This window comes from Pseudophryne corroboree, chromosome 10 (assembly GCF_028390025.1).
Source record: "Pseudophryne corroboree isolate aPseCor3 chromosome 10, aPseCor3.hap2, whole genome shotgun sequence".
NCBI classification, from domain to species: Eukaryota; Metazoa; Chordata; class Amphibia; order Anura; family Myobatrachidae; genus Pseudophryne; species Pseudophryne corroboree.
The window spans coordinates 158,172,402-158,198,117 of record NC_086453.1 but is presented as its reverse complement, the minus strand read 5'-3'; the positions used below and the strand labels follow the sequence as shown (position 1 = coordinate 158,198,117).

The 25,716-nt window shown below is 47.1% G+C and overlaps 1 protein-coding gene across 2 annotated transcripts in view; it reads right to left on the bottom strand.

The window, feature by feature from the left end:
- Positions 1 to 1,358: 1,358 nt before the first annotated feature.
- GFY (golgi associated olfactory signaling regulator) overlaps positions 1,359 to 25,716 on the bottom strand; it is a 387,029-nt gene continuing 362,671 nt past the window's right edge. For both annotated transcript variants that reach the window (XM_063942895.1, XM_063942896.1), the window contains one exon: positions 1,359 to 2,160. In XM_063942895.1, the coding sequence (XP_063798965.1) occupies positions 1,952 to 2,160 (209 nt within the window). In that variant the 3' untranslated portion in view covers positions 1,359 to 1,951. The remainder of the gene's footprint in view (positions 2,161 to 25,716) is intronic.

Here is a 25,716-nt window from a genome sequence, read left to right as displayed (position 1 = left end):
CTCTGGAGCTAGTGTCCAGTAGCCTAAGAAGCCAATCCATCCTGCACGCAGGTGAGTTCACTTCTTCTCCCCTAAGTCCCTCGTTGCAGTGAGCCTGTTGCCAGCAGGACTCACTGAAAATAAAAAACCTAATAAAACTTTTACTCTAAGCAGCTCTTTAGGAGAGCCACCTAGATTGCACCCTTCTCGGCCGGGCACAAAAACCTAACTGAGGCTTGGAGGAGGGTCATAGGGGGAGGAGCCAGTGCACACCACCTGATCCTAAAGCTTTTACTTTTGTGCCCTGTCTCCTGCGGAGCCGCTATTCCCCATGGTCCTGACGGAGTCCCCAGCATCCACTTAGGACGTCAGAGAAATTTGTAAAATATCAGGGCAGAACAAAAACATCATGCAGTACCTCTAATCTTCACCACAGGAGGGTCTGGTATCGTACTATTACATACCTCCCAACATGATCCTCTCCAGGAGGGACAGAATGCTCTGCTCCTGGACTTTCCTCTTAATGTATGATTGCCATCACCTGTGCTGAAACACCTTTCTTATCCATTAACCTGTTCAATGCAGGTGCCGGCAATCGTACAGTAAGAGAAAAGTCCAGGAGCAGAGCATTGTGTCCCTCCTGGAGAGGATCATGTTGGGAGGTATGGTATTACACTACATCAATTACATTGTGCTTTTTTGTGTTGTTTATGCTTTGAAACATCACTGCAGCCAAACTGTAATAGCTGGTGCTTCATTTTTTAGTTCTTAATATAGTTGGGGTGGTGTGGTAGAAAACGTTGACATTCAGAATGTCAACATGGGCGGGAGTTCAACATGTCAAATGTGGACCCTGAAGTTTTCCATTGACGTGGTAAGTATCCCTAAATCGATCGCTCAATGGGGGTAATTCAGACTGCATTGCTGCAGCGGCAGCGATTGCAGTCCGAATTACCCTGCGGCGGGCGCATTGTGCATGTGCAGCCAGTGAGATGTGAAAGCATCTCACGGGTCCAATCGCCTCTGCCTGATTGACAGGCAGAGGCGGTTGCAGCGTGGGAGGGGACGGGCCCATGGTGTTAGAATGCCGTTAGTGGGGCATGGTCTGTACCATTGGGGGGGGGACCGCAGCAGCTGCATGACATCACACGCAGCTGCTGTGGACTGGGCCGCAGTGGTTAGCTCCTGCGCACTGGCAGGGAGCTACTTGTCAGGTACAAAAGCATCGCCGCTGTGCGATGCTTTTGTACCTGTGTTTGGGGGAGCTAGGGTCTGACATGCAGGGCGGACTAGCCTTGTGCTGGGCGTCCCCCCGCATGTAAGAGAAACTGATTGTTGATGTGCTAAATGAATTACCCCCAATATCATTATGACATGTAGACATTCTGTTAATGTTTAATTGTTAAATGTTGAACATATACATCCTGAACTTTGGTTACATTACTTGTTCTCCAGGATGGCACAAGCCTCTTAATTTATGATTTATGATTGCCATCACTTGTGTTGAAACACCTTTCTTATAAACTAACTAGCTTAACACAGGTGATGCATAGCCTCCAGCTGTACCTTTTTAGCAGGTACAGTACCTTTTTTTTTATGGTCTGTAGCGATTTTTGGCTCTCCAAACTTCCATTGAAAGTATAGGAAAAGGTGTGGCTATGCCCCCTTTTCTAATTTGTACCGATTTTTATGTGTAAAATGTTGGAGGGTAAAATGTTGGCGACAGCAATAATACATTAACAAGGAAGTCCAGGAAAAGAGCATTTTGTCCCTCCTAGAATGGGTCATGTTAGGAAGTACAGTATGCTATATTAACGTTGAGTTCTGTAAACTACTACATACAAACTGTAACAATCAAAATGTTGCTTATTCTTTAGAACTGCATTGTAGAACGGCATAAATTTATGAGCTTTTGTCAATTAAGTCAATTTCATACACAACCACCAAGTCCAGAGACAGTGAAGAGCTCAGACTAGGAGAACTTAATTGGCCCCATCTGGATGATCTGCTGCAGGTGTTCATTGGATGAAGTGCCCTTTGGAGCATCCACCCTATAGTCTCCATTGGATTCATAACTTTCCAATTTCTGACACTGGTGCTGCGGGGTCGAAGCTGGAGTAAACTCTGTATCTCTAAAGGAGAAGAAGTCAAGGTGATCCACTGGAGTGTCCAGATGTAGCACTGCAGTATAAACACAGAAGAAGTGTTATAGTGCAAATGTAATCGTAAAAATATACATTACATGGGAAGTTTAGATAAAGTTTGCATGCCAGTGTGAACAGTAGTGTTATAGCAAGTATACATGTTATGCTCTGCAAGTGGTATCACTTACTACTTTTTTGACACCAGGTGCGGAGGCCTCCAAAAGGTGGCTCAGAGGCGTGGCTACTAAAAGGGGGTATGGCTTCACAGCACAGGGATGCGGACACTAAAAAGGTGTGTGGCTTTGCGGGATGGGGCATTGTTATGAGTCCTGACCACCATTTCTATCACTCAGTAGTCCGGAATGCCCCCGGAGACTGCTTTGTCTGGAGTACCAGCTTTACATGCTGACAGGAGCTGGCTGCTGCATGTAATGTTACAGTGCAGAACCCGGCTTCTGTCACTGAGCAGGAACCGGCACTTTTGTGTGACACCCGGGTGCGTGCCTCACCCCCCTTGTGATGCCACTATGCTCTGCAATCCTTCCAAGAGTTTGTCCTAGAGTATAGTACTTCAGCAGCTCAGTACAGAAGCAGCAGGACAGCACAGCAGCAGTTCATTACATACAGTAAGCAGCAGGACAGCACATAAGTAGCTCAGTACAGCAGTAGCAAGACAGTATATCAGCAGCACATAACAGCAGCAGCTCAGGACATTCGCAGTGGCAATTATAGGGGAGGGTAAGCAGGGCTATTGTCCTGAGGCATGGCCACAGTTACCGCACCATCGCAGTCTTATCAGACTATACCCCATTCACTCTCTCCCACTACCATTATATTTACAAAGTCAGTGTTGCTGTCACCAATAGCGAATTTACCGCAAAGCAACCCAAGCAGACACTTCCAGGGGGCCTGCAGACAGAGCTACTGTATTTAATGGAGTGCATTTTTACTTCACACATCCCATCTCTCTCTCCTCTTCACAGTACACTCTCACAGTGTGCTGTACGTGACTTATCAGGTAGAGAAGTGGATTGAAGAAGAGTAGGTGATGAGCAGCTGTGGGGGGTGCAAGCAGACTTGGATAGTCGGCAGGGTGGTAGATTGGCTGTTGGGGTAGGAACGGGCAAGTATCCCGGGAGGGGGGAGTACATTAACTGAAGCGGATTTATCTGGGTGATTTGCTAGTGGTGGACTGTCCGAGGAGAGAGAGCTGCTGTGCTGGGTAAGTTGTGTGGTCGTCTCTGGTAATATGGTGCTGGGCTGCTGGCTGGCAGGGAGCTCGACATAAAATGGATTTGACTTTTCAACTCACTGCTAGCTTGGTCACTTATTACTACTGTAGGCTGAGAATGGCTGGTGGAGAACGACAAGTCCCAGCATGCAGCACAGGTTCCCTTCCTCACAGCTTCCCAAGGACTGCCATCTCCCTTATTATGTGATGTGTAGTTACAGCTGGTTATGTTGTCTCCTCTGTACTGTATCTGGTACATAATGTGCTTTATTCTGTATTTCTGTCCTATTTCCCATAGACAGAATTTGAGGGCTGCCTGTGGTCATCCTCATCTGTCACTGATACCCACCTAGCACAGAGCTTTCTCTGTTATTACAGTATGTATACTAGGGTGGTACCCTACAGTCTGGGGAGCTGTATAGTGGAGGTAATTCAGTTGTAGCTGGCATTGCTCTACATGCGCGAACAGGTCCTGCGATGATGTATGCTAATCGATTCCGGACTGTCAGTGACTGACAATCTGATGCCATTTGTGGGTGGGGATGTGGTGGCGATGGCCTCCATTTCTCCAAATGGATGCATGTTGCTGCCATTGTGGGGTAGGAAAGAGGCCATGATCTCAATCAGAAGACGAAGATCTCCTGGCCTCTGTATAAGACTTGCAGCGGCTGGCTTGGGCGACCCCACGAGTCACATAGCCGGCCGATGGTTTCCGGGGATGATACGATACTGCGTCCTCGGATGCAGTCTGATCAGTAAGTCAGCAGGAAGGCGAAGCGTGAACATATTAGTGGTTTTGCTGCTGTTTCTATGTAAGCAGCAGTGATACCAACTCCAACCACATCTGAGTTAGCCCCAGTATGTATAGGGGGTGATGTCATTTTATAGTGGTAGGAGAAGACACTGTAAACACATTTTGTTTTGGAAATTTCTGCAGTTAAGAACCTTTGACGCCTAATGGTTGTCAGTTGCCTGATTTGCATTCCTCCCAACTTTAGAAAGGTGTTTGGAGGGACACCGGAATTAGGGGGCATTGCCTCTTGGTAGGGGCGTGGACTCACAGAGGATGTCACGATCGCGGGCCATGCCCCCATTTTCGCCAATATGGGGGCATGCCCAATGTTCTGTGAGCAGCTGGCATGCCACTTGTCCCTCTCTCCCAGTGAACAGACATCGTGCACATGTACACACCGTCTATTCACCGCTGCTCTGCTAATCAGAGCAGCTGGTGACAGAGGGTCTCCCAACTCCCCCCCCCCCCCCCCCAATTCGGGACACTGCGACCCGTGGGTGCACTCGCGCACACAGGGAGGGTTTCCGAGTACCTGGAAACCCCCCCTGATGAGACAACTTTTTTATTTTTGAGACGGAGACTGCAGTGTCTCCGTCTCAGTAAAAGCCGCGATCGCAATCGCGGACCTGCTGCAGTAGAGAATGTCTGGGGGGAGTTGCTGGCTGTGTCCTTACACAGTGCCGCTGGTTTGCCCCTGCCTCCTATGCCCTGGTGGTACTGTATGTAAGTATAACATATACAGTATGTATACTGTATATGAAATTTGTATGTATGTGTGTGTGCTTGTGTTATGTATATATGTATGTTTGTGTATGTATGAATGCGTGTGCTATGTATGTATGTGTGTGTGTATATATATATATATATATACTGTATATATATATATATATGTATTCATGTATGTATCTATATATATATATATATATTTATTCTAGTGGTAAAACAGTTGCGCCTTCAGTGTTTGTGAATAAAGCTTTGTGAATCCTTTAGTGGTAGTAAAAGTATGCGTACCAGACATATGTAGAAAATTCGCTTTGTTTAAAAAGTCTTTGCATCTGGATGTTCTTTATTCGCACTGTCTCTCCATTCCCATCCGTCCGGTCATTGGTGTGGAGTTTGTACGTATATGCAAAAAGACAGTGTGTCAATGTGCTGCTCTTTTATAAGAGTGACTGAGTGCTATTTTTGTGCAAAATTAGCAGTAAAGTGAATATGTGCAAAGAGAGGTGCTGTGAGTGCTTTGTAAAAAGCATATAAGCAAATAAAGATGAGTTTTTAAAACTTGTAGTGTGCTGATTCCCTTTTTCCTTAGGTAATGTGCTTATATACCATTTTTTTTAAAAGGTGCAGCACCAAGTATCTCAGTGTTTCAATGAGAGATATGTAAATATGAGGCACTTACATCTATAATTGCCATGGATTAAAAAGATGCTGCCATCATTCCGTCATCAGGTCAATAAACCTTTAAAAAAAGTCCCATGTGGGAAGGAAAGGCCTCTGATAGTGCAGTATTATTTAAAAAACATTTAATAATACACAAAACGACAGAAACACATAAATGGACTCGTACAATTTAAAAGTTCATATAAGCTTATCTGTATACTTCTCAGGGGTCAAGTCCCAGAGATGTTTTAAGGGACGAAACGCGTTGGGCACACACCGGCACTCCGCTCCTATCTGAGGAAATATACAGATAAGCTTATATGAACTTTTAAATTGTACGAGTCCATTTATGTGTTTCTGTCGTTTTGTGTATTATTAAATGTTTTTTAAATAATACTGCACTATCAGAGGCCTTTCCTTCCCACATGGGACTTTTTTTAAAGGTTTATAGACCTGATGACGGAATGATGGCAGCATCTTTTTAATCCATGGCAATTATAGATGTAAGTGCCTCATATTTACATATCTCTCATTGAAACACTGAGATACTTGGTGCTGCACCTTTTAAAAAAATGGTATATAAGCACATTACCTAAGGAAAAAGGGAATCAGCACACTACAAGTTTTAAAAACTCATCTTTATTTGCTTATATGCTTTTTACAAAGCACTCACAGCACCTCTCTTTGCACATATTCACTTTACTGCTAATTTTGCACAAAAATAGCACTCAGTCACTCTTATAAAAGAGCAGCACATTGACACACTGTCTTTTTGCATATACGTACAAACTCCACACCAATGACCGGACGGATGGGAATGGAGAGACAGTGCGAATAAAGAACATCCAGATGCAAAGACTTTTTAAACAAAGCGAATTTTCTACATATGTCTGGTACGCATACTTTTACTACCACTAAAGGATTCACAAAGCTTTATTCACAAACACTGAAGGCGCAACTGTTTTACCACTAGAACAAATTTGAACACTAAGTTCCCTTGGGAATTGGACATTTTGAAATCTGGTTGCGACACCATTCATTTGGGAGTGTTATTAATAATACGGTTTTGCACTGTTACTTGTGTAATATATTTATCTCCCAATTTAGGGATATCTGGTTATATTGTATTCAGGTTGTAGCGCTGTTTGCACCTTTTTTTCACACAATATATATATTTATATATATATATACACACACACACACACACACACACAGTATATATATATATATATATATATATATACATACACACACAGTATATGTATATATATATATATATATATATATATATACATACATAGTTGCTACAAGCGGATCGGCACTCACCTATCTGGTGATATTATGCTCCGGTGCCATCTGGAACTCCATAGTTACCAACACCTCTAATCCATACAGCGGCACTCAGAGTCTTGAGTTGATGTGAAAAAAGTGCTTTTTAATAGATCATAATATCAATTTGCATTCCAACGTTTCGGGGCATAAGCCGCCCCTTTTTCAAGGTGAGCAAACAAGATATACATACATACATACACACACACACACTCTGTATACATGCATATACTCACACCACGGTGGAAACCCCCCTTGCTAAATCCTGCGTTTGCCACTGGGGTGGGACAGCGGTCAGTCCCATAAAAACGTGACTGACCCACCAAAATCAGGACATTTGGGAGGTATGGATTTGTAACTTTATTTTCAAGACCTTTTTTGGATTCGGTGCTGATTGTATGATTCCAACCACTCTGTAATGTGCTTTTTACTTTAAAAACATCCAGTGCTTAAAGTGGTCCTAGAGAGGTGGTGGAACTCACCCCCCCCAACCCACCCACACACACACGCCTGTGCAATAAAGGGATTGTGCGTGCCGCAAAAAAGGGGGGTGGCCTCAAAAAAAAAAGGGCTATGTTCACCCAATAGTATCCGCAATTCAATTTATGCCACACAGTAGCACAATCTTATTCACATTACACCACATAGTAGTGTCCCTTATTCATGTAATGGCACACATTAGTGCCCCTTATACACAAAGCCCACAGTAGTAGCACCCCAAATACACATAATGCCAACAGCAGTAGAGCCCTTTACACAGTGCCCTCAGTAATAGTACCCCTTATGCAATGCCCACTGCAGTGGTAGTGCCCACAGTTGTAGTGCCCTTTATGTAGAGCCCACAGTATTGGTGTCCCTTATACAGTGCTCCTTATGTCCCCAGGAGTGATGGAGTGAGATTAGGAGTGAGCTCCTGCCTCAGGCTGCGGTTGTATCGATGTGCCCTTCGTTATCAGGACTAGGAAGTGACAGCACGAGAGGGCAGTAGATAACTTCTGCCCTTACAGAACCTTAATGTTTTATCCATTTTCTGTTTGTTTGAGGTTTTTGTGTTTTATCTCTGCACCATTGTTCCCTCGCGAGCTCACTTTGCTCGCCATGCTTCTGGCTCTGTGTCTCGCGCCGCTTTGCTCGCCACAGGTTACTATTCCAAATAGTTTGTTAGATAGACCCAGGGGCTCATGCAGAGCCGGATTAAGGGGAGGGCCCGGGGGATACGTACCCCGGGCCCCCCTTTCCAAAAGGGCCCCCTGCCACACCGCAGATCGGATCTCTCTTCCGATCCGATCTGCGGTGCTGTGCTCCCCGGCTCCCGTCCTCACTGCAGCAGCAGCTGCGCACAGACAGGACAGCTGAGCGACGGCTCAGCTGTCCAATAATGTATCAATGAAACAGCCTGCGTGCCCAGCCAATGACTAAGCGGCAGGCTGCTTCATTCATACTTTATTGGACAGCTGAGCCGTCGCTCAGCTCAGCTGTCCTGTCTGTGCGCAGCTGCTGCTGCAGTGAGGACGGGATCCGGGGAGCACAGCACCGCAGATCGGATCGGAAGAGAGATCCGATCTGCGGTGTGGCAGGGGGGACGGGAGTGCAGGGCGCATACATCCCATAGCGCTCTACCTCCCAACATACCCTACTCCAGTCCCCCCATACAATACACCCCATAACCCTCTACCCCTGCCACACACCCTATTCCCCCACATACACCCCATAATCCTCTACACCCCACAGCCTAGTCCCCGTGATCACCCCACATACACCCAAATTCTCTAACCCCACCACACATCCTACTCCCACTGTCTCCCACATTCACACCCCATAAACTCCCTCCTAACCCCCGCACCTGGGAAGGGACCTCCTCTGGGATATACAGTGGAGGGACGGGGACCAAAGGGGTGTCAGGTACAGGAGGCACAGGGGAGTGGGTATGTGAGGCTGACAAGGGGCATGGTATACAGCCGGCTCTAGGCTTGTGTTGTACCCTACTAGTCCCTGCGAGGCCCTGGGTGTGTGTGTGTGTGTGTGTGTGTGTGTATATATATATATATATATATCAGAAAATGAAGTAAATAAGAGCGCCTAATAGTGTTAGTGTGGAAATTTATATATAAAAGATAACTTAGCTCAATAAAACTTTCAGCCTGATGATTCTCAGAGGTAAAACATGTAAAAGAGAGATAAAAGCAACATAGTGTGTACTGTTTTCAAACGTTTTTCAAAGATACAAGCATTAGGAACTTTGCTGGTTCCAATAATTTGATGTAATAAAAACAGTAACAATTTATTAAACGATAATCCTGTCACAACCACAGGTGGTAGGTAAAAACAGTTAAAAGAATATATCTCGTCTGATCATAAGTGTAGGTAGCACACGTACAAAATCAAATATTATAAACAGCTTATCTGTCCGCATATGGAAAAACCATAGATAAAAGAAGTATTCAGGCAGATTCTCTATCTATGGTTTTTCCATATGCGGACAGATAAGCTGTTTATAATATTTGATTTTGTACGTGTGCTACCTACACTTATGATCAGACGAGATATATTCTTTTAACTGTTTTTACCTACCACCTGTGGCTGTGACAGGATTATTGTTTAATAAATTGTTACTGTTTTTATTACATCAAATTATTGGAACCAGCAAAGTTCCTAATGCTTGTATCTTTGAAAAACGTTTGAAAACAGTACACACTATGTTGCTTTTATCTCTCTTTTACATGTTTTACCTCTGAGAATCATCAGGCTGAAAGTTTTATTGAGCTAAGTTATCTTTTATATATAAATTTCCACACTAACACTATTAGGCGCTCTTATTTACTTCATTTTCTGATCTCTATCCTTATACTGTGTGAGAGCCGCCACTCATTCACATATGAGGTGTGTCATATTATGTTAAAATAGGATAACTAATAATTCAGATAACTTTATTTTATAAAGTGTCCTATCGGGTGTATCTAGGCGCTATCCTCTATTGCTTCACACATATATATATATATATATATATATATATATATATATATATATTCTGCCTTCTCTATTAGGGGCCCCACTCTCTTAAGTGCCCCGGGCCCCCCATGGTCTTAATCCGGCTATGGGCTCATGGGAAAGGTCCTTTTCACAAAAGGTAGCTAGATGCTACCCTCCGGTTGCCACTGAAGGGAAGGAGTCGGTGCCCACTGGTAACACAATCTCAGTGGACACTTGGCATCTCCCTGCGGCTCCGGGGTCACATTCTGAGTTGGGTGAGCTGGAGGAGGCGGAACTGGTTCCGTCTCCAAATGGAACTGACATACTGTAGTTGCACCCCGTTCCGGTTCACTTTAACCTCTGGAAATATCTATGGAAAACATACAGATGTGTTTGTATATTTTTTTACAGTGAGGGACTGCCTGCTATAGTCAGTGGGGGTGTTAAATTCGGTAGATTAAATAGCATAGATTATATTAGATATTTTCTGAAACATGCTCTGTGTGGCCTCAAAATAATGTTCTACAGCAATTCCTTACCTGTCTTTCCTGTCATTGTAATGTTATATCTGGATGAGTCTAGCAATGTATTGTTAATCAAAAAGACAGGCGGTTGCTGCATATTTTCATTGGACATAGGAAATTATAAGGCGTCTATTGATTTACTGTGATTACCTTTGTACAACCAATAAGTTAGCTTATCTCTAAAATAATGACACAGACAAAATAAGACATGGACAACAACTGCGTAAGTTTAAAAGGTCATTAAGTATTTATTAAATGGAATGACCCTTCTGGTAAGGGATGGCAAGGAAAACGCTTGATGGCCAGCTCTAGCCAATTGATGTTATACAATAATGGCGCGACTTAAACGCCCCCACTTCTATAATTTGAGGCAACTAAAATGCCTCATCCGGCCAAAAGCATAACCTGCATTGAGAAGGCAACACCACCCTTCTCTATGGCATAGCATGACCATTTCCTATAGAAAATGCCCATCGTCCCCCCGTACGGGTAGAACTCACTAGCCGTCCTTGGAAAGGGTATGTGCCCCTCAAAGACCACTTATGCTCCATGTGGCTGCTGGTCAAAAGCGCCTTCCCGCCAATGCTAGGTTCTAACCCCATTGTTAAATGGCCTAACAGAACCGCAGTCCGCCATCCAGCACCAAGAAAACTACAAACTGGAACTAGACCAAACAGAAAAAATAGTCCGAAGAAAAACCTCCAAACCAGCCTCAGACAAATGGACCCCGTCCCTCCTAAAATACAAAGGATTCTCAGTCAACAGCAATGGGTGCCGCACGGCAAAACCACCTCTAACCTTAACAAATTTATAAACTGCAAAATGAACCTTCTTCTGGGCCTTATCAATTGCAAACAGGCTGATGGAACCCCTCCACTGCATCCTAGGAACTATGTCAGACCACATGACACAAACATCAGGCCATCGGGCGCGTAAGAGACACAAATCCTCCTTGACCTGAAGCCTCAAATCAATACCTTTCCTCTGGCCTATGTCGTTACCCCCTAGGTGAAGTATAACAACGTCTGGACGATTCCAACACCGCTCTTTGTCAAAAAGCAACGACAATAAATCAGACCACCGAAAATCCCTAACACAGAGCCACCTAACACTCTGAGTGCCTAACAACTCAGCGGTCCATGCAGCTAAGGGGTGACGCTCCACCCAAAAAATGGAGGAATGGCCCACCACCCAAACCTGGGAAGATGAAAAATGAGGGTCTGTAAAAGAGAATAACCTAATGGTTAGCATGCATGACTAAAAAAAGGAAACACAACAAAATATTAACCACAGAAAAACGGACCCAAGTGAAGGCAAAAATGAGTAAGAGGCAAAGAGTTTGAGTGCAGTAGAAGATGCCAACGATCTCACCGCCAACCACCTCAGGCCTATTCTACAATCTGCCAGACAGAATGTGGACAAGTCAGACCGAGAGCCGAGGCTCCCGGGGCTAACTCCCGAAACTCCCGAAATATCCGGAAATTGAAACGCGATAAAGCATCCGCAATACCGTTGTCAACGGAAACATGCCTGGCCGTGAAGCGGATGTTAAAGCGCAAGCAGGTCAGGACCAGGAGGCACAGCAAATGTAAAGCCTGAGGGGAGGAGGATCTTTGATTGTTTACTGCACGAACCACCACCAAATTGTCACACTAAAAAATTATCGTCTGATTAGCCAATCGAGGTGGCCACAATGATTGGGAACATTTCGAGCAACAGCAAATTTGCGGTGAAACCTTGCACTACCCAAGACTGGGGCCAAGGAGCAACACACCACTCACCCGTGAAAAAGGCACCAAAGCCCGAGGAACCCGCAGTAAAGAGCTGGAGATGGGGGCTGGATACTGGAGGAAGGGGCCATAACAACTCCCTATTAAAGTGTTCCAAAAATGATGCCCATGTTCTAAGGTCGTCCTTAATCTCCCGAGACAGGCGGATGGTGTGATGCAGCTTGTTCACCCCAGCTGTGGCCCTCTCCAATTTCCGGCAAAAAACCCTGCCCATCGGTATGAACCTACAGGTGAAATTGAAGGAACCCAACAGGGACTGAACCTGACAGAGCCTGACCCTGGTCCTGACCAAACAATCTCCAATCAAAATCAACAGCTTATGGATCATGTTTTCTGGATTATGACAACAACCCACAGCCATGTCGACTTCGGTACCAAGATAGGAAAGGCGACACGTGGGGCCCTCAGTCTTGTCCGCCGCGATGGGAGCTCCCAAACTCAGAAACAAAATGGATGCAGACCAAAAAACGTGCAGGCAAACTTCGCTATCTCTGGGGCCTATAAAGAGAAAGTCGTCTAAATAATGAGCAGTACCAACATGGCCTGTGCTCTCCTGGACGGACCAGTGTAAAAAACTACTGAATTTCTCAAAATAGGCGCAAGAAATAGAACACCCCATGGGCAGGCACCTGTCAATGTAATATGACCCATAAAACCCATGAACCGAAATTAACTGGGGTGTAAAGGGAGGAGTCGGAAAGCCGACTCGATGTCCAGCTTAGCCAGCAAGGCGTGTTCACCAAATCCCCAAACCAGCTCTAGAGCTTTATCGAAAAGTTGATAACGCACCCTACAGTACTCATCAGGAATGGCGTCATTAACGGAACCACCGCATGGGTAAGACAATTGCTGGATCAGACGGAATTTGCCTGGAACCTTCTTGGGCACGACCCCCAAAGGGGAGATGCACAAGTCGGGCAAAGGTACACAGGAAAAAGGGCTGCACATCCAGCCCAATTCCACCTCCGTGTCCACCTTCTGCCAAACCATTTGCGGCGAATCCAGAGCAGACTACAAATTCCTGCGGGACACTACCAAAACTGAATCGGGTATGGGCAACTTGAAACCGTAACGGAAGCCGTCAAATAAAAACCCGGCATCGGCAGAATGTGGGTAATGCACTAGCCACTTCGACGGTTCCGACACGATTATAGGCGAAGGTGCTGTACTAAGCACTATTGGTGGGGTCCCCCTGAATGGCATTTCGCCCCCTCCTGTCGTACTTGGAGTCATTAAACGCGAAACATTTACCCTTAGCTGAGGAGCCTGTACCCCTCCTGCCGCCAGAAAAATACTTTTTGAAAGGGGCCTCGACCTGCTGCCTGTCCTGGTTGGTGAATTCCAACCAAACCTCCACATCCTTACAACCCAAAGGCAGGACCTTGGTCTCAACGTGCTTCTCCCTGAACTTGGTATCGTACTGCCTCCACACGTAACCTTTAATACTGTATGAGGGTTTCGTTGACCAAAAACAAATACTTGACAGCGTACTTGTATTCTCCCGGCCTGCTGTCCAAGTAGCAGGCCAAAATAAATCAAGAAACCGCGTAACCATTGTTGATAGTTACGAAAGGAATTTTCGCTGGAGGCCCCTGCCTTCTTAGCCTCAGCATGAGCCCTTTTCTGCTGTGATTGGAAAGAGGTCAACAAATTTTCCCTTTTTAATCCTATCCTTCAAACTTTTTCTCAAACCCCTAGTGACTGCCATGTTAGCGCAGTGGATCATGTCAGAGAAACCAGGCACCTCGGACGGGGTCTTGGCTGTACGCGGATGCTTGGTTCCACTTAGCTCCTTCTTAACCGCCCGAGCTACCAGCCTAGCTATCTTGCGCAGGCGCGTGGCAGAGTCAGACCGGTCGCTGCCAGCAGAGGACCCAGAAGAATAGACAACAGAGGAGGAATCAGAAACATCATGCTCACCATCAGCGAAAAGGCCCAGCTGGCGGATCCGGAGTCTTGTCCAGCACTGGTACCCGAAGCACACACCGCATCCGAAACCGGGACCTCTGCGGCCAGGGGAGCCCCGTTCGGGGTGGTCTGATGATTTCCTCCATGAACCTGCAGCAACTCACGAGACCTATGATCTCCACAGCCAGTCGCCTCAGGGGAGAATGTAGGGTTAAGTACCTGGTGTTCCGCAGCGGTGCTAACCAAGGCACCCGCCAATGCCGGAAATCCCGCAAGAGGAACTGGCTGGGCGGCAATGCTATCGCAGGGAGAGGGGGACCAGAGCTGCTAGACAGGGCAGGATGAAAAGCGCCAGTAGTTATGTCATAAGTCTGCACCCATGGACTGGGCCCAAAAACAGTAGGCGGCCTCCCTGCCTGATAGGGACCCCCGGGCATCGGAAGGGGGGCACCGGGTTGCTGGTAAAATGGGGGAATGGCATACGGGGAACCGCCCACTTGCAGTGAACCCGCATAATACCCGGGTGGCCCTAGAGGCTACGACATATTAAACGACCATGGGGGAACACGGCCGGAAAATATGGGGAAACGGCCGGCGGCATGGGCCCATGGAAACCCTGCTGTTGGGACGTGATAATGCCTGGGAAAGCCTGGGAAGAAGCATCCCGGTGGGCAAAAAATTCTGTTAAACCAACCCAGGGTTGGATACTGGGGGGTTGCCCTGGCATGCCGATGCTAGACGACACCACCGACTGGGTGGACATAAAACGCAGTAGGCTAGTGTGACCAGCGGGTAGCGCTTCTGCACCTCCCAACATGTGCCTAGGGATGGAATTAGCAGCATGGCCACCCACATTCACATGGAGCCACAGGAGGGTCAGCACTAGAAAAAACAGCCCCCAGGTGGGGGCTAACAGGGACAAGGGAGATGCCGGGGCAGAGGTACCCGCCAGCACTGCGGGCACAGCCAGTGGAGAGGCATGGGAGCTGCCGGCCGAGTCCACAGGCACCACGCGCCCTGCCGCAGGGCACCGGGATGCAGTGTTGCCATCCAGTGCCGCCCCGTCGGAAGTAGCATGCGGCGGTGAGCCGCGCGGGGACCCGGCGGGAACAGCGACACCAGGGGCAGAGGCCGTGGTTAGCGCAGCAGGCGGCGGACCAACCGGTGATGGGGAAGCAGATGGAGGGGACCGTGCACCACACCCACGGTACCCGGCGGAGGTCAGTAGGCAGGCAGATTCAGCCAGCGGGGAGGGAGCGGAGCGCCTGGGTTTCGGCATAATAGGCAGTAACACACTATAGAGACTGTAATACAAAACAATTGAGAGCACTGGAAAGAAACAGATGAGAGAATAAACCAGAGAGAAAGCAAAGGAAGTGTCAGGGACAGAAAATGAAAAGACAAGGGGAGACCACTAATCTCCTCTTTCCAGGCACTCAAAAGGAAGTGCTGCTGCTGTCTCTATCTATATATATCCTTCCCATGTTACCTCCCCTACCTACCCTGATAGGCTAAAACAAAACATAACCAACACCCCTCAAGGGGGAGCTAATCTAACTAGCAAAAGCTCTGTCCATTAACTCATCACAAATCAAAGACCCCTTATATAATTTCATGCCTATACAGCCCTCAATTACTCTTAAACAAGTTTAACAATCCCCACCTACAGTACATCCAAAATATGTGAAATGTGGGGGCACGGCCAGGACGGGTAGGGAGTAAGACCAGAGGTGGATTTATACCTCATGGGGCCCTAAGCCATACTTGCCTACCTGACCCTCTCCATGAGGGAGAAAATACTCTGTTCCTGGACTTTCCTGGTAATGTATGATTGCCATCACCTGTGGTGAAACACCTTTTTTTATCAATTAACTAGCTCACCACAGGTGATGGCAATCATACATTACCAGGAAAGTCCAGGAACAGAGCATTTTCTCCCTCATGGAGAGGGTCAGGTAGGCAAGTATGCCCTAAGCAAGACACAGATTTGGGGCCCCCCTTCCTTAAACAATCCTCAGTGTGCCCCCCCCCCCATCAATTGTAGCAGACAGGTCCCCACTCATTATGCCGTCCCCACAGGCAGTGTATGCTCCTCAATCTGCCCCCAGCCAATTATAGTAGGCAGTTGGTAGTTGTACTAGTGTATTGATTATTATTTATTACCAGTTATTTATGTAGCACACACATACTCCGCAGCGCTTTACAGAGAATATTTGGCCATCACATCAGTCCCATCCCCAGTGGAGCTTACAATCTATATTCCCTACCACATGTACATATTCACGCTAGGGTTAATTTTGTTAGGAGCCAATTAACCTATCAGTATGTTTTTTTGATTGTGGGAGGAAACCGGAGTACCCGGAGGAAACCACGCAAGTACGGGAAGAATATACAAACTTCACACAGTTAGGGCCATGGTGGGAATCGCACCCATGACCTCAGTGCTGTGAGGCAGTAATGCTAACCATTACACCATCCGTGCTGCCCTTAAAATCACACCTGGAAACTATCAAGTCACTGACAGCCTGCTGGAAGCATTCAGCCAGCCCAGCACTCAGACATTTTTGTCTGAAATGCCCTTCCGACTCCATGATCTGTTGGCAAGCTCCCAGGGACCCGCTGGGACATTTGCGGTTGCTTTGGTTGCCTAGTGGTAAATCCGCTACTGCACAGTGGCAAGTTCGCTAACTTAATTGTCAGACCTCGAATAATGGAGTCACACTAAGGTGGTCGTTCCGAGTTGATCGCTAGCTGCCGTTGTTTGCAGCGCAGCGATCAGTGAAAAAAATGGCTAATCTGCGCATGCGTATGCACCGCAATGCGCACGCATGATGTACGGGTACAAAGAGCATTGTGGTTTTGCACAGGTTCTAGTGAAGCTTTCAGTCGCACGATCGAACGCAGGAAGATTGACATGAAGTGGGCGTTTCTGGATGTCACCCGACCGTTTTCAGGGAGTGCTTAGAACAACGCAGGCGTGTCGGGAAAAATTCAGGCGTGGCCGGGAAAACGCTGGGTGGGTGTGTGACGTCAAAAGCCGTCCCTCCGTCGTTAGATTCTACACACACAAAGAGTAACTACAGGGCTGGTCTTGGTTTGCACAAAATGATTTTGCAGGCACTCTGCTGCACAGGCGTTCTCACTTCTGCAAAGCGAAAATACACTCCCCGGTGGGAGGCGACAATGCGTTTGCACGGCTGCTAAAAACTGCTAGCAAGCGATCAACTCGGAATGTCCCCCTAGAAGCACTAGTATATAGGGGTCATTCGGAGTTGATCGCTTCGCAAGAATCTGTGCAAAACCACGATGCTCTTTGTACCCGTACATCGCGCATGCGCATTGCGGTGCATACGCATGTGCAGATTAGCTTTTTTATCACTGATGGCTGCGAACAACGGCAGCTAGCGATCAACTCGGAATGACCCCCATAGTCAATACAGTCACTGACTGAGGGGTGCAATAATGGGTATTATAAGGGATGGGGGACATGCTAATAGGCGATGGGCAACTTGCTACAATCAGTGCGTGTGTATGTGTGTGTGTGTGTGTGTGTGTGTGTGTGTGTATGGAGGGGGGGGGCACTGATATATAATTCAGGTATCCATACCATACTGCACCCCTCACAGCCAGTGTGACTGTATTTACTATATATCCATGCCCCACTGGTTGTAGCAGGCATCTCCTATACACGGTAGTACTGAAAAAAGAGTATAATAGCAATTTGATATATCACCAGTCAGTGTGTGCCTTCCCCCCAGCCATGTTTTTAGTAGGTGGATGTTAGATAGGGTTCCGGTATGAAAGATAGATAGTGTCTAGTTAGACAGTCAATAGATAGACACCATATGTTAGACAGACATTAGGTCGACAGGGTCAAAAGGTTGACAGGTCAAAAGGTCGACGTGAAAATGGTCGACATGAAAATGGTCGACATGAAAAAGGTAGACACCATGTTTTTTGCATTTTTGTGGTTTGTGTGGATAGTTTTGTCATCTGGGACCCCCAATTGTAGAAAGGCATACCCTCGCGGGGCTCGCTTCGCTTGCCACGCTTTGGGCACGGTGGCTCGCTGCGTTCGCCACAAGGTTTATAACCAACTCTATGCCGACATGGATAGAGAAAGTATGAAATAATCCAAAAACATGTTACAAAACAAACAAACATTTGTCTATATTTTTTATGTCGACCATTTTCATGTCGACTGTTTGACCATGACGACCTTTTGACCTGACGACCTTTTCCATGTCGACCTTTTGACCCTGTCGACCTAATGTCTGTCTAATATATGGTGTCTATCTATTGACTGTCTAACTAGACACTGTCTATCTTTCAAACGGATAGGGTTAGATAGACACGGCACTTAAAATAACACTGTCCACCCCCACCCCCCAACCTCATCCCGCCTGATTGAAATTTGAAGTAGGTGGATGTTATACAGCATAAAATAAAAAAATACTGTAATAAAGTACACTGGAAGACCTCATGTTTTTTTCTGTGCACCTCCCGGCTCCTTTCTCTACGCATCTGACGTCATACACACGTGTGTCATGACTGGTCACACACACAGTACTGCAGGATGGTAGACACAGGCATGTGCTGTAGCCGGCACTCAACAGCTGTGTAATCGCTGACAGCCTGCCGGGAGTATTCAGCTAGCCCAGCTCACGGATAATTTAGGTGAAGCTCATGGTCCACCAGAAATGCCCTTTATGCAGCCTTGTCAGAGGGCTCCCTGGGACCAGCAGAGCCCCCCTGAGACCAAAAGGGCCCTAAGCAGCCATTTTGATTGCCTTGTGATAAATCCTCCTCTGAGTAGGACCCAAATCTTCTTGCTCTCTGAATCAATTATCCAATATAAATATACTTCCCTGGTGTCTCACTTAGAGCCTGCACTGATACTTACCCTTGTGAACCTGTTTGTAGGTCTTCTACTGCTGCTGGTGCCTCTCTGTGGATTTCTGGCCTGGTACCTCTAGTGCTCAGATCCAGTGACGTGCGGTGAGTTCAGTGGCTGGGGAGGCACTGGCAGGTAAACCCCCCTTCCCCAATAGAGGGGGAGAAGTGTGGTCCCCCACACAGCACTAAAACCAGCACCAGGCAGGGGGGATAATGCCATAGCAGGGGAGACACTCAGTGTGGGGTCCCCCTGCCATAATATTAATCAGCCCCCCCAAGCCATTCAGCCCAGGGCTGGAATTCCTCGGAAAGTGGGGACCCCAAAAAATAAAAATGGGGTCCCCCCTCCCGAGCAACAACCAGCACTGGGCTGATAGCTCAGTGCTATGCCCCGCACCCCTGGTGGCAGTGGGTGCGGGGTTCATTATATGTTAATATTGTTCTTTACAGGGGGCCTACAGGTCGCAGCAGGCCTGCCCCAGCATGCTGGCCCTTGGAGAACAACAAGTGCCAGCATGCCCAGACATAAAGGGCCCGCTGGCACCTGTAGTCCACATGTAAAGAAAATATTAAAATAAAACACCACACTTTAAAAAAAAGTTTTATTAGTCAGAGTCTTCACCTGGGGGCAGCAGCCTTTAAGCTCTTTTGCATGGCCGCCGCCTTCACAGTGCTTCCGGCGTCTCCACTTGGGGGCTGCCTCCTCCCCAGAGCTTCCAGCGTCTTCACCTGCGAGGTGCCGGCCTTTAAGCTCTTTTGCATGGCCGCCGCCTCCCCTTGGCTATATATGTCAGCCTGAGGGGACAGGGTGATGATGCAGCGAGGCGTGATTAGCTCGTGGCGGCTATCTTTAATTTTAAAAATGATGCTGAGGCGCCATTTTTGAATTGGTACCGCTCCGCTTCCAAACACTGCAGAATGCCGCTAATACCTCCGCCGTATTCCGCCGACCACACCACCGCCGCAGTGACGAATCCGCTGGCAAATCACTGTGGCCTCACTGACAGAGGCATGCTTTCATGGGTTGAAAGTAGTGATGAGCGGGTTCGGTTTCTCGGAAACCGAACCCCCCCGAACTTCAGCCTTTTTACACGGGTCCGAGGCAGACTCGGATCTTCCCGCCTTGCTCGGTTAACCCGAGCGCGCCCGAACGTCATCATCCCGCTGTCGGATTCTCGAGAGGCTCGGATTCTATCGCGAGACTCGGATTCTATATAAGGAGCCGCGCGTCGCCGCCATTTTCACACGTGCATTGAGATTGATAGGGAGAGGACGTGGCTGGCGTCCTCTCCGTTTAGACTAGAGTACTAGAGACACTTGATTTACTAATTTTGGGGAGCATATTAGGAGTACTACTTGCTGATAGTGTGACCAGTGACCACCAGTTTAATTAATCCGTTCTCTGCCTGAAAAAAAACGATAAACAGTGTGACACAGTCACATACCATATCTGTGCTCAGCCTCAGTGTGCTGCATCATATGTAATACTGTATATCGGACTGTGCTGAGTGCTCACTGCTCACACAGCTTAATTGTGGGGGAGACTGGGGAGCAGTTATAGCAGGAGTACATATTTTAAGTACAGTGCACACTTTTGCTGCCAGAGTGCCACTGCCAGTGTGACTGACCAGTGACCACTGACCACCAGTATATTGTGATTGTCTGCTGACCACCAGTATATTGTGATTGTCTGCCTGAAAAAGTTAAACACTCGTCGTGTGGTGTTTTTATAAACGCATTCTGCTGACAGTGTCCAGCAGGTCCGTCATTATATAATATATACCTGTCTGGCTGCAGTAGTGATATATATATATATTTTATATCTCATTATCATCCAGTCTATATTAGCAGCAGACGCAGTACGGTAGTCCACGGCTGTAGCTATCTCTGTGTCGGCAGTCGCTCGTCCATCCATAATTGTATACCACCTACCCGTGGTGATTTTTTTTTTCTATCTTCTTGATACTAGTAGCTTACTTTAGGAGTCTGCAGTGCTGAGCTGACAGTGTCCAGCAGGTCCGTCATTATATAATATATACCTGTCCGGCTGCAGTAGTGATATATATATATTTTATATCTCATTATCATCCAGTCTATATTAGCAGCAGACGCAGTATGGTAGTCCACGGCTGTAGCTACCTCTGTGTCGGCAGTCGCTCGTCCATCCATAATTGTATACCACCTACCCGTGGTGTTTTTTTTTTTTTTCTATCTTCTTGATACTAGTAGCTTACTTTAGGAGTCTGCAGTGCTGAGCTGACAGTGTCCAGCAGGTCCATCATTATATAATATATACCTGTCCGGCTGCAGTAGTGATATATATATATTTTATATCTCATTATCATCCAGTCTATATTAGCAGCAGACGCAGTACGGTAGTCCACGGCTGTAGCTACCTCTGTGTCGGCAGTCGCTCGTCCATCCATAATTGTATACCACCTACCCGTGGTGTTTTTTTTTTTCTATCTTCTTGATACCAGTAGCTTACTTTAGGAGTCTGCAGTGCTGAGCTGACAGTGTCCAGCAGGTCCGTCATTATATAATATATACCTGTCCGGCTGCAGTAGTGATATATATATATATTTTATCTCATTATCATCCAGTCTATATTAGCAGCAGACGCAGTACGGTAGTCCACGGCTGTAGCTACCTCTGTGTTGGCAGTCGCTCGTCCATCCATAATTGTATACCACCTACCCGTGGTGTTTTTTTTCTTTCTATCTTCTTGATACTAATAGCTTACTTTAGGAGTCTGCAGTGCTGAGCTGACAGTGTCCAGCAGGTCCGTCATTATATAATATATACCTGTCCGGCTGCAGTAGTGATATATATATATATTTTATATCTCATTATCATCCAGTCTATATTAGCAGCAGACGCAGTATGGTAGTCCACGGCTGTAGCTACCTCTGTGTCGGCAGTCGCTCGTCCATCCATAATTGTATACCACCTACCCGTGGTGTTTTTTTTTTTCTATCTTCTTGATACTAGTAGCTTACTTTAGGAGTCTGCAGTGCTGAGCTGACAGTGTCCAGCAGGTCCGTCATTATATAATATATACCTGTCCGGCTGCAGTAGTGATATATATATATATTTTTTATCTCATTATCATCCAGTCTATATTAGCAGCAGACGCAGTACGGTAGTCCACGGCTGTAGCTACCTCTGTGTCGGCAGTCGCTCGTCATCCATACGTATACTAGTATCCATCCATCTCCATTGTTTACCTGAGGTGCCTTTTAGTTGTGCCTATTAAAATATGGAGAACAAAAATGTTGAGGTTCCAAAAATAGGGAAAGATCAAGATACACTTCCACCTCGTGCTGAAGCTGCTGCCACTAGTCATGGCCGAGACGATGAAATGCCATCAACGTCGTCTGCCAAGGCCGATGCCCAATGTCATAGTACAGAGCATGTAAAATCCAAAACACCAAATATCAGTAAAAAAAGGACTCAAAAATCTAAAATAAAATTGTCGGAGGAGAAGCGTAAACTTGCCAATATGCCATTTACCACACGGAGTGGCAAGGAACGGCTGAGGCCCTGGCCTATGTTCATGGCTAGTGGTTCAGCTTCACATGAGGATGGAAGCACTCAGCCTCTCGCTAGAAAAATGAAAAGACTCAAGCTGGCAAAAGCACAGCAAAGAACTGTGCGTTCTTCGAAATCCCAAATCCACAAGGAGAGTCCAATTGTGTCGGTTGCGATGCCTGACCTTCCCAACACTGGACGTGAAGAGCATGCGCCTTCCACCATTTGCACGCCCCCTGCAAGTGCTGGAAGGAGCACCCGCAGTCCAGTTCCTGATAGTCAGATTGAAGATGTCAGTGTTGAAGTACACCAGGATGAGGAGGATATGGGTGTTGCTGGCGCTGGGGAGGAAATTGACAAGGAGGATTCTGATGGTGAGGTGGTTTGTTTAAGTCAGGCACCCGGGGAGACACCTGTTGTCCGTGGGAGGAATATGGCCATTGACATGCCTGGTGAAAATACCAAAAAAATCAGCTCTTCGGTGTGGAAGTATTTAAACAGAAATGCGGACAACATTTGTCAAGCCATGTGTTGCCTTTGTCAAGCTGTAATAAGTAGGGGTAAGGACGGTAACCACCTCGGAACATCCTCCCTTATACGTCACCTGCAGCGCATTCATCATAAGTCAGTGACAAGTTCAAAAACTTTGGGCGACTGCGGAAGCAGTCCACTGACCAGTAAATCCCTTTCTCTTGTAACCAAGCTCACGCAAACCACCCCACCAACTCCCTCAGTGTCAATTTCCTCCTTCCCCAGGAATGCCAATAGTCCTGCAGGCCATGTCACTGGCAATTCTGACGAGTCCTCTCCTGCCTGGGATTCCTCCGATGCATCCTTGCGTGTAACGCCTACTGCTGCTGGCGCTGCTGTTGTTGCTGCTGGGAGTCGATGGTCATCCCAGAGGGGAAGTTGTACTCGTAAGACCACTTTTACTACTTCCACCAAGCAATTGACTGTCCAACAGTCCTTTGCGAGGAAGATGAAATATCACAGCAGTCATCCTGCTGCAAAGCGGATAACTGAGGCCTTGGCATCCTGAAACGTGGTTCCGGTATCCATCATTACTGCAGAGGCAACTAGAGACTTGTTGGAGGTACTGTGTCCCCGGTACCAAATACCATCTAGGTTCCATTTCTCTAGGCAGGCGATGCCGAAAATGTACACAGACCTCAGAAAAAGACTCACCAGTGTCCTAAAAAATGCAGTTGTACCCAATGTCCACTTAACCACGGACATGTGGACAAGTGGAGCAGGGCAGGCTCAGGACTATATGACTGTGACAGCCCACTGGGTAGATGTATGGACTCCCGCCGCAAAAACAGCAGCGGCGGCACCAGTAGCAGCATCTCGCAAACGCCAACTCTTTCCTAGGCAGGCTACGCTTTGTATCACCGCTTTCCAGAATACGCACACAGCTAAAAACCTCTTACGGCAACTGAGGAAGATCATCGCAGAATGGCTTACCCCAATTGGACTCTCCTGTGGATTTGTGGCATCGGACAACGCCAGCAATATTGTGTGTGCATTAAATATGGGCAAATTCCAGCACGTCCCATGTTTTGCACATGCCTTGAATTTGGTGGTGCAGAATTATTTAAAAAACGAGAGGGGCGTGCAAGAGATGCTGTCGGTGGCCAGAAGAATTGCGGGACACTTTCGGCATACAGGCACCACGTACAGAAGACTGGAGCACCACCAAAAACGCCTGAACCTGCCCTGCCATCATCTGAAGCAAGAAGTGGTAACGAGGTGGAATTCAACCCTCTATATGCTTCAGAGGTTGGAGGAGCAGCAAAAGGCCATTCAAGCCTATACAACTGACCACGATATAGGAGGTGGAATGCACCTGTCTCAAGCGCAGTGGAGAATGATTTCAACGTTGTGCAAGGTTCTGCAACCTTTTGAACTTGCCACACGTGAAGTCAGTTCAGACACTGCCAGCCTGAGTCAGGTCATTCCCCTCATCAGGCTTTTGCAGAAGAAGCTGGAGACATTGAAGGAGGAGCTAACACAGAGCGATTCCGCTAGGCATGTGGGACTTGTGAATGGAGCCCTTAATTCGCTTAACAAGGATTCACGGGTGGTCAATCTGTTGAAATCAGAGCACTACATTTTGGCCACCGTGCTCGATCCTAGATTTAAAACCTACCTTGGATCTCTCTTTCCGGCAGACACAAGTCTGCTGGGGTTCAAAGAACTGCTGGTGACAAAATTGTCAAGTCAAGCGGAACGCGACCTGTCAACATCTCCTCCTTCACATTCTCCCGCAACTGGGGGTGCGAGGAAAAGGCTCAGAATTCCGAGCCCACCCGCTGGCGGTGATGCAGGGCAGTCTGGAGCGACTGCTGATGCAGGGCAGTCTGGAGCGACTGCTGATGCTGACATCTGGTCCGGACTGAAGGACCTGACAACGATTACGGACATGTCGTCTACTGTCACTGCATATGATTCTCTCCCCATTGAAAGAATGGTGGAGGATTATATGAGTGACCGCATCCAAGTAGGCACGTCAGACAGTCCGTACTTATACTGGCAGGAAAAAGAGGCAATTTGGAGGCCCTTGCACAAACTGGCTTTATTCTACCTAAGTTGCCCTCCCACAAGTGTGTACTCCGAAAGAGTGTTTAGTGCCGCCGCTCACCTTGTCAGCAATCGGCGTACGAGGTTACATCCAGAAAATGTGGAGAAGATGATGTTCATTAAAATTAATTATAATCAGTTCCTCCGTGGAGACATTGACCAGCAGCAATTGCCTCCACAAAGTACACAGGGAGCTGAGATGGTGGATTCCAGTGGGGACGAATTGATAATCTGTGAGGAGGGGGATGTACACAGTGATATATCGGAGGATGATGATGAGGTGGACATCTTGCCTCTGTAGAGCCAGTTTGTGCAAGGAGAGATTAATTGCTTCTTTTTTGGTGGGGGTCCAAACCAACCCGTCATTTCAGTCACAGTCGTGTGGCAGACCCTGTCACTGAAATGATGGGTTGGTTAAAGTGTGCATGTCCTGTTTATACAACATAAGGGTGGGTGGGAGGGCCCAAGGACAATTCCATCTTGCACCTCTTTTTTCTTTAATTTTTCTTTGCATCATGTGCTGTTTGGGGAGTAGTTTTTTGAAGGGCCAGCCTGCGTGACACTGCAGTGCCACTCCTAGATGGACCAGGTGTTTGTGTCGGCCACTTGGGTCGCTTAGCTTACTCACACAGCTACCTCATTGCGCCTCTTTTTTTCT